Here is a 9,941-nt window from a genome sequence, read left to right on the forward strand (position 1 = left end):
ATGCAGAGGGCTCTTGCCTTCTACATAGAGCTCTTTTTGAGTTCTATGCATAAGATATAGATGCATATAGGACATGCGTAGAGGGTATAGATGCATATAAGACATGCATAGAGGGCTCTACTTTATGGATGCATACGGAGGGTGTGCATAGAGGGCTCTACAATATGGATACATAGTGCGCTCTATGCATATAGGGCATGCATAGAGGGCTCTACTTTATGGATGCATACAGAGGGCGTGCATGGAGGGCTCTACCATATGGATACATAGGGTTGGTGTCGACCTGAACGAAGCTAGAGAGAGCATCTATATACGCTCAGTTGAGCCTCTGAAAAAGTTGTGCTCTATCTTTGATGGAGCAAGTACAGACTTGCCTTTGACATCAGAAAGCTTCTGTTGAGCTTCCTAGACCCGTGTCTTTAGTTACGCATTCTCCTGGTGAAGTCTAGCCACCACTTCATCTTGTAGCTCTTCATTTTAAGCAGCCAAATTCTTTGTTTTGAAGGGATGCTTCATTTGCCAGGTAGTTTGCACATCAACGTGCCACTTGTTCATCATTGAGCGTATATAGATGCTTTCTCTAGCTCCGTTCAGGTCAAATACAAAGCTCAAATATATTTATCTAGCCCAATTAATCTATATACCACAATAATGATCCAGGTAGGGAAATTGAATGCGTAAGATGAAAGAAAGGAACTTATAAAGGAATGAAGACAACACATGGTTAAGCAAAAGTTTACTATGCTTCGCATATGCGCTGTAGAATGCACTTGATCATTTGTGATATAAAATGAACCAACGAATAATAATAGTCATGTACCTGTTGAAATGGCAAAAAGAGGTTTTTCTTCACATAAAATTCTGATTCAGAAGTGTTGCGAAATGGGAAATTTTAAGATATGGTTCTCTTGCCGTTCTACACAGCTATATATGGTGGTGTGGGGTAAGGGGTGGCAAAGGAGGTGTGGCTAACTCTAGTAGGAAGAAGAAGAAAGCGAGAGGGAAGGGCAATGGCTTTGGAGATAGCCGAGGCCCTCGCAGAGATTGCCGGGCATATGGTCGGAGACGCTCCAAGGGGACACCACAAGCCGCGAGAACTCCTTGTGCTTGGCCTCCAGAAGGTTCCACTTGATCTTCAAGCTCTCCTCGAAGGAAGGGTAGGCACCGTAGTTGCGCTGCTGGGGCACGTTGGACCGGATCTCGGGCATCTTCCCGCACCCGGGCGGCTCTGCTGCCAACACCAGCAAGCGTCCGGGCGGGTAGAGGGCGGGCGGCTTCTTCCCCTGCTGCTGCTCTTCCTCGTCACCGCCTCGCTCCTTTTCTTCCCCTTTGCTTTGGCTCTTGTCGCCGTCGTTGCAACCCAGCTGGCTTTTCACGCCGTCCACCCTTTCGCCAACCTTCCCCTGCACACCCTTGAACGCATTCGCTACCCTCTCTATCTTCTGCCAGTCCGGGTCATGCTTCAGCAAGCGCCTCGCATTCTCCCAGTCAAACTCCGCCAGCTGCTGCCTCAGCCCTTCCACCGCCGCTATGGAAAAATGCGGCACCACATCATACGCCGACACAAAACTAGTGGCAAACTTGGCGCTCTCCACCGCCAAATCATGACTCAGACTAGCAGGAGTGGAGAAACTCCAACACTCCATGCCAGGGTATGAATTCCTGAGCTTGAATCCGCACATTACGGCTATGGCGCCGCCCATGCTGTGTCCCACCAACACCAGCTTCGTCTCGCTGCTACCCCTCTCCTTCTCGACCTTCTTGGCCTCCTCGAACGCCCTCTGCAGGTAAGGTTCCACTTCTTTGAGCAGGACTTCTGTGGCGTGGACATAGCCGGCATGCGCCTTGCCGCCGCAGAAATCCTCCGGAGAGGCCCCCGAATCAACAAGCATGTCGATGATGTGGGAAGTGCCCCTGATGGAGAGCACGACGGCCCCGAAGGGGGCATCAATGCAGACAGCGTAAGCGGGGCGGAGACTGTTCTGATCTGGGTTCCATTCCGCATGAACCAATGCAGACTCCGGCAGCTGAGTCATAAGAGAGAAAGACGATCCGTCAAAAACATACACCGCCTCCGCCATGGCTCTCCAATGCTGGGCACATGCTAGAAACTCTGCATTTCTACAGGGGGCTCCTTCTCCGCGACCTGTACACATGTCGACGATCAGTAACTGGTTCAAGAAGCCAACATTTGATGCTAAGATGCCTACATAGACATTACCTTGGCCATCGCCGCCAAACCCAGGGTTAAGTCTCTTACAGACCATGGGCCTATGTGGTTCTGAAAGCTGGTCGCCCCCTTCACTATGATCTGCACCGGGGAGCCTTCCCCTTTGGCCTCCTGTAGCTTCCCCCATGCTTTCTTGCTTGCCACAAACGCCCCCACGGCCCCCACGCCCACCGCCACGAGCCTCCACATGAGGGGAAGCGACCTCCACACCCCGCCCAAGCTTGCCACCTTGACTTCGCTTCTTCACAAATAAGTTTACTGCTGTGGCTCTTTTGACGCGGGTAGCAAAGTAACGCCCCCCTCCGCTCCGCCCCCCCCCCCCCCCCCCCCCCCAAAAAAAAAAACAAAAAAACAAAAACGTGCCAACTTTTTTGTGCGCCAGTTGGCACGCAAGTTTTTAGTCCATTTGTCATGAAGCTTAGAGAAAATGATTGAACTTGCATACCCTTAAGCCCATCATCAAGACATCTAAAGGCTCTACCGTGCGTCCCTGTGTGGATTTGTCTTTTTTTTTGAGTTTTGATAAATTTGGGATTTGGTTTGGATGTTTTATATTCATAACTTTTATTATAGGTGTATATTCAGAGTACATGAGTTCCCCGCACCCCTCTCTTTCTCTCCCTCTACTAGTTGAATGCTTTTTGAGGCCTTTTATAGAGAATTGTGAGACCTTAAATAGAAAGGATATGGGTGAATGCATGCAAATAGAAAGGGGGGTCATCATTTCATTGCCTTAAATAGAGAGGATATGGAAGGGTGAATGCATGCAAATAGAAAGTATATGGGGAGTCACTATTTCATTGCTTTAAATATGGAGGGTTCATTGACTTTTTCAAGCATTACTCATCACATACAAAAATGAAACCTTAGAAAAACTATCTTATTCTTGAAAATCTCACAAAATATCGAGAAGGAAAGAGACATGCAAATAAAATGCTTGATATCAAACGACGGGGAGAGTATTTCTCCAATGAGTTTATCGATTTCTTGAGAACGCAGGAAATCAAGAGATAGTTTACATTCTGGTACACTACACAACAGAATAGTGTTGTAAGAAAGGAAAAATAGGCACATTGCAGAAGTGGCACATGCCTTGATAGCTTAAAAGAATATGCCACATTATTTTTGGGTAGAATAAGTAACAACTGATATATACATTATGAACAGGACACTAATTGCAGTTGTTCATGGTAGGACGCCTAAATAGAAGTTTACATGCATAAAATCGGATGTGTCTCACTTAATCTCATAATATATGCATGAAGTACATTCACAGGGAGTTCATTCTAGCTTGTTCCCACATGCTCTTGGAGCGGGAATCACCATAAATATTATGTCAAACCATTTTTGGGCATCCATTTAAGTTATAAATTTAGACATTCTTGCTTCATAAATTGATCATACATACTTTTGGTGTCTCCATCTTTACTATTTAATGTAGAATTGTAGTGGCAATTCCTGTTAATCCCAAAATGGGTTAACAATGGTCCAAGATGAAAGACCATATAGAAAAAGGTTGCATCTATACAGGATTAAGGGAGAGTGGCCCTCCCTCCACGTGGGCACAGGAGGGGGGCCTATTTCAAAATACTGCCTCCTCCTTGCAAGCGTGACGTTCACGCTTGAATTTAAAAATAGCCAGTCACGTCACGCTTGGATTTGAAAATTTAAAAATAGCCGGGTCCAATCAATTCGGGTCGCCTGCTGTTCGCCTCGACCTCCACACGGTGCAGGTACGTTTCTAAGGTTCCCTCCACGTGCATTGTCTGCTTTTACTCCGTGTCCATTGTCTGCTTTTACTGCAAGACGTCTTTCATGTCGGGACTGCGATACAGAGAAACGTGGGTGGTGTAAGTGAGGGAAGGCAAAAATACAAAGATGAGAGGGACTGATAAAAAAACAAGATGACCTGCATCTGCACGAATTTGTGTCAGCTTTTCTGCTCGCCATTCTGGATCCCAATATCTCTGTTGGCCACCTCCTCTCCCTCCTTCACCACCTCGGCCGCCTCCTCTCCCGCCACCGCCTCTGCCTCTTCCACCGTGTCGGTTTGGACCTCCCCCTCCTCCTCGCATGGCCATGCACCACTGAAACAGGGGATGGAGGAGTTTCAACTCAGCTTAATTCTCTTTAATCACACGCGTTTCACAATTAATAATAAGTAGATTCTAAAATACCAAATTAGTTAATTCCTTGCGGAAACTACCGATCTGTTGATAATGAAGAGCCAGAGGAGCAAAGGGACACCAAGATCTACCAAGCACAACTATGTTGAGCTGCATGGGTAAAAGGACAACTGCAAGTGACAGCAAGCCACAGTTAGGTCAAAATACGCAAGAGGATTCCTCATAGCGTCAAAAACGCCCTAGAATATACATGCAACACAGAGAGAGAGAAAAGAGAGCAAACACTGGCATGTTGGCGCCGTGTTTGCTCTACCTGGACCCCATCGATGATACGCCTGTCGCCCACGTCGTAAGGGTGTCGTAAGGGTGCAGCGTCGGGTTGCAGCACATGTCCATAGCCCGCATCTGGGCGAGTTCTTCATGGCGTTGATGAGATGGAAGACAGAGCCGCCCACAGCCCCCATGGCCTGTTCCAACAACAAAAACAACTCCTCTGTTTGCATGCAACAACAGCTCCTCTGTGTTGCATGCAAACAGATTGTGAAGGTGGTGATTGTGAAGGTGCTTACATGAGAGTGGGGAGGCACGAAGGGCAGGTAGGGAGGCAGGGAGGGGCGCTGCTATGGAGGAGAGAAGAGAAAAAGGTTGAAAGAGACATTCTCTATGAGGACTTGGTCTTTGAGTGAGTCCACGGAGCTGTGAAATGCTGAGAGCTAGCTTTCTGGACTGACTCAAAGACCAAGTCCTCAAAGACAAAACACAAAAACCAGAAACACAAGCCGCCTCCAAGCCTGGACGTAGAGGCGGCAGAGAGAGAGAGAGAGAGAGACAGAGAGAGAGAGAGAGAGAGAGAGAGAGAGAGAGAGAGAGAGGGAGGGAGGGAGGGAGGGAGATGATGCATGCATGTCCACCACGGCGCCCACAAACAGTGAGAAGCTCTCTGCAAACCGACTCCAAGCCTGCAGCCAGCCGGGACGTAGATGCCACCAACGCGCCCAGAAACAGTGAGAAGCTGCAAGCCGCCTCCAAGCCTTGACGTAGCCCAGAAACGCTGAGAGCTCTCTGCGTTTACGTGCAAGAAACCGACTCCAAGCCTCTGTGCAAGAAGCCGACTCCAAGCGTCTGCGTAAAGGCGAAAGAGAGAGAGAGAGAGAGAGGGAGGGAGAGGGAGGGAGGTAGGCAGGGAGATGATGCATGCATGGCATGTTTCTCCACGTGGCGTAGAGGCGGTAGAGAGAGAGAGAGAGAGAGAGAGAGAGAGAGAGAGGGGGGGGGGGGGAGATGATGCATGCATGCGTTGACGTGGTAGAGAGAGAGAGAGAGAGTAAAATGATTTAAAATAAAAAGTGATTTATCTCTCTCTCTCTCTCTACGTCAATCCCCAGTTCCACGTGGTAGAGAGAGAGAGAGAGAGAGAGTAAAAAGTGATTTATCTCTCTCTCTCTCTCCACGTCAATCCCCACGCATTCACGTGGTAGAGAGAGAGAGAGAGAGAGAGAGAGAGAAATGATTTAAAATAAAAAGTGCTTTATCTCTCTCTCTCACTTTTTATTTAAATATTAAAATTATATATTTTCTTAAGCATTATTTTTCATTTATAAGTGAATAGTCTATTACATATTTTTTATATTCTAGATTACATTTTTGAAGTGAATAATCTATTAAATATTTTTCCTCTTTGTAGAGTAAGAATGTAAAACTTGAAAATGAATATTTAAATATTAAAATTATATATTTTCTTGAGCATAAATTTTCATTTAGAAGGCCCTCCCTCCACGTGTTTTGTTATACACACACACACACACACACACACACACACACACACACACACACACATATATATATATATATATATAGAGAGAGAGAGAGGGAGAAAGTGTAGAATAATTTGGGTTTTTAATTAAAAAATGATTGAGAAAAAGTGGTTGCATTTTTGCTAGCCTTCAAATTTTTAAAAATTTTGGTTATTCTATGTATGCCAAGCACCTCAGTTTGCTAGCTTTGAGCTCCACGTGGTCGTGCCTTCGTGTCCTCGAGCTCCTCGACCGCCTTTGTAGAGTAAGAATGTAAAACTTAAAAATGGATATTTAAATATTAAAATTATATATTTTCTTAAGCATGATTTTTCATTTATAAGTGAATAGTCTATTAAATATTTTTAATATTCTACATTACATTTTTGAAGTGAATAGTCTATTAAATATTTTTCCTCTTTGTAGAGTAAGAATGTAAAACTTAAAAATGGATATTTAAATATTAAAATTATATATTTTCTTAAGCATCAATTTTCATTTAGAAGCTTAAGGGAGACTGGCCCTCCCTCGACGTGTTTTGTTACACACACACACACACACATATATATATATATATATATATATATATATATATAGAGAGAGAGAGAGAGAGAGAGAGTGTGTGTGTGTGTGTGTGTAGAATAATTTGGGTTTTTTAATTAAAAAATGATTGAGAAAAAGTGGTTGCATTTTGGCTAGCCTTCAAATTTTTAAAAATTTTGGTTATTCTATGTATGCCAAGCACCTCAGTTTGCTACCTTTGAGCTCCACATGGTCGTGCCTTCGCCTCCTCGAGCTCCTCGACCGCCTTTGCCTCCTCCAAGTGCAAACCAGAACTGGTACTGCGCTGCTACCTTGAACTCGATGCAATTGTATACATGAGTGTTGTAATGAATTGTTTTGTAATTAATGATTCAACCTAATATAAACATCAATTCAAAACATTCCTAAAAAGTCAAAGACTGATGACTTTTGATTAATGTTTGATAAAGATTTGGATTGTTTTGTTTTAAATAAAGTATTTATTTATATAGAATATATATATATATATATATATATATAGAGAGAGAGAGAGAGAGAGGACTACCTAAAGATTTCAAACAAAATGTATTATATATATTTATCTATACCTTGAATTCGATGCATTCATGGATGGGAGAGGAGGCTATTCACATGAACGGCTTGATAGAGAGAGAGAGAGAGAGAGAGAGAGAGAGAGAGAGAGTGTGTGTGTGTAGAATAATTTGGGTTTTTTAATTAAAAAATGATTGAGAAAAAGTGGTTGCATTTTGGCTAGCCTTCAAATTTTTAAAAATTTTGGTTATTCTATGTATGCCAGGCACCTCAGTTTGCTACCTTTGAGCTACACGTGGTCGTGCCTTCGCCTCCTCGAGCTCCTTGACCGCCTTTGCCTCCTCCAAGTGCAAACCAGAACTGGTACTGCGCTGCTACCTTGAACTCGATGCAATTGTATACATGAGTGTTGTAATGAATTGTTTTGTAATTAATGATTCAACCTAATATAAACATCAATTCAAAACATTCCTAAAAAGTCAAAGACTGATGACTTTTGATTAATGTTTGATAAAGATTTGGATTGTTTTGTTTTAAATAAAGTATTTATTTATATAGAATATATATATATATATATATATAGAGGACTACCTAAAGATTTCAAACAAAATGTATTATATATATTTATCTATACCTTGAACTCGATGCATTCATGGATGGGAGAGGAGGCTATTCACATGAACGGCTTGATGTCAACGGTGTGGCCAACGGCAGCCCCTTCGCCATGGCAGAAGGAAACGATCGATCACTGTCTTGGTTTTTGTTGTGATACCTGAGAAGCCCATGGGACCAAATCCCTTCAGCATTGCATTGCCCCTCATACCTCTTATGCTCGAATTATTGACATACACGCCTTCAAGAACAGATTCCTTTATGGAAGTTGGCACAGTATGTGTGCTCTACATGGGGAACATGCATGTTGTTCAAACAATGTGTCCTCTACATGGGGAACATGCATGTTGTAATGAATTGTTTTATAATTAATGATTCAACGTAATATAAACATCGATTCAAAACGTTCCTAAAAAGTCAAAGACTGATGACTTTTGATTAATGTTTGATAAAGATTTGGATTGTTTTGTTTTAAATAAAAGATTTATTTATATAGAATAAATATATATATATATAGAGGCTACCTAAAGATTTCAAACAAAATGTATTATATATATTTATCTATACCTTGAACTCGATGCATTCATGGATGGGAGAGGAGGCTATTCACATGAACGGCTTGATGTCAACGGTGTGGCCAACGGCAGCCCCTTCGCCATGGCAGAAGGAAACGATCGATCACTGTCTTGGTTTTTGTTGTGATACCTGAGAAGCCCATGGGACCAAATCCCTTCAGCATTGCATTGCCCCTCATACCTCTTATGCTCGAATTATTGACATACACGCCTTCAAGAACAGATTCCTTTATGAAAGTTGGCACAGTATGTGTGCTCTACATGGGGAACATGCATGTTGTTCAAACAATGTGTCCTCTACATGGGGAACATGCATGTTGTAATGAATTGTTTTATAATTAATGATTCAACGTAATATAAACATCGATTCAAAACGTTCCTAAAAAGTCAAAGACTGATGACTTTTGATTAATGTTTGATAAAGATTTGGATTGTTTTGTTTTAAATAAAAGATTTATTTATATAGAATAAATATATATATATATAGAGGACTACCTAAAGATTTCAAACAAAATGTATTATATATATTTATCTATACCTTGAACTCGATGCATTCATGGATGGGAGAGGAGGCTATTCACATGAACGGCTTGATGTCAACGGTGTGGCCAACGGCAGCCCCTTCGCCATGGCAGAAGGAAACGATCGATCACTCTCTTGATTTTTGTTGTGATACCTGAGAAGCCCATGGGACCAAATCCCTTCAGCATTGCATTGCCCCTCATACCTCTTATGCTCGAATTATTGACATACACGCCTTCAAGAACAGATTCCTTTATGAAAGTTGGCACAGTATGTGTGCTCTACATGGGGAACATGCACGTTGTTCAAACAATGTGTCCTCTACATGGGGAACATGCATGTTGTAATGAATTGTTTTATAATTAATGATTCAACGTAATATAAACATCGATTCAAAACGTTCCTAAAAAGTCAAAGACTGATGACTTTTGATTAATGTTTGATAAAGATTTGGATTGTTTTGTTTTGAATAAAAGATATATTTATATAGAATAAATAAATATATATATATATATATAGAGAGAGAGAGAGAGAACTACCTAAAGATTTCAAACTCACATGATATTTTACATATTCGTAGGTGAATCCCTTGGGCCCGCACTCTCATCCATCTTTTTAAATGAGTTTCCTAAAAGCTAAAATTACGTGAACCGCCTTCAGACATATATAGATATATATATATAAATACATATACATATATATATGTATGTATATGCATATACATATATATATACATATACATATACAAATACATATACAACCATATATGTATGTATATGCATATGCATATGCATATGCATATACATATACATATATATATATATACATATAGATACATATACATATACATCATGTGGATACCTTTTTACCATTCATTCACTTGAGCGTAGTTGGGTCTTAATCTATTCTACGTACGTGTCATTTAGTTTCTGATTCACCGTTTCGATTATTTTCATAATCCATACTTTCTTCTAGATTAAATAAAATTTAAAAAATATTTCATTAATAT

The 9,941-nt window shown here is 41.8% G+C and overlaps 1 protein-coding gene across 1 annotated transcript; it reads right to left on the reverse strand.

The window, feature by feature from the left end:
• Positions 1 to 863: 863 nt before the first annotated feature.
• Positions 864 to 2,487, reverse strand: LOC147610702 (uncharacterized). Its single transcript, XM_086785142.1, has 2 exons — positions 2,222 to 2,487; positions 864 to 2,146 (listed from the first exon to the last, which is right to left on the reverse strand). The coding sequence occupies exons 1-2, from the start codon at positions 2,355 to 2,357 to the stop codon at positions 975 to 977; spliced, it is 1,308 nt and encodes a 435-aa protein (XP_086641268.1). The 5' UTR covers positions 2,358 to 2,487; the 3' UTR covers positions 864 to 974.
• Positions 2,488 to 9,941: the final 7,454 nt, after the last annotated feature.

This window comes from Cibotium barometz, chromosome 48 (genome assembly GCF_041138505.1).
Source record: "Cibotium barometz isolate CiBa-2024 chromosome 48, ASM4113850v1, whole genome shotgun sequence".
NCBI lineage: Eukaryota > Viridiplantae > Streptophyta > Polypodiopsida > Cyatheales > Cibotiaceae > Cibotium > Cibotium barometz.

Excerpts from the sequence above, each read along its gene's own strand:
- LOC147610702 (XM_086785142.1), bottom strand. The coding sequence starts at position 2,357 with ATGGGGGAAGCTACAGGAGGCCAAAGGGGAAGGCTCCCCGGTGCAGAT. Across the intron at positions 2,147-2,221 it reads GTTTGGCGGCGATGGCCAAG|GTCGCGGAGAAGGAGCCCCC; the intron begins GTAATGTCTATG and ends ACATGTGTACAG.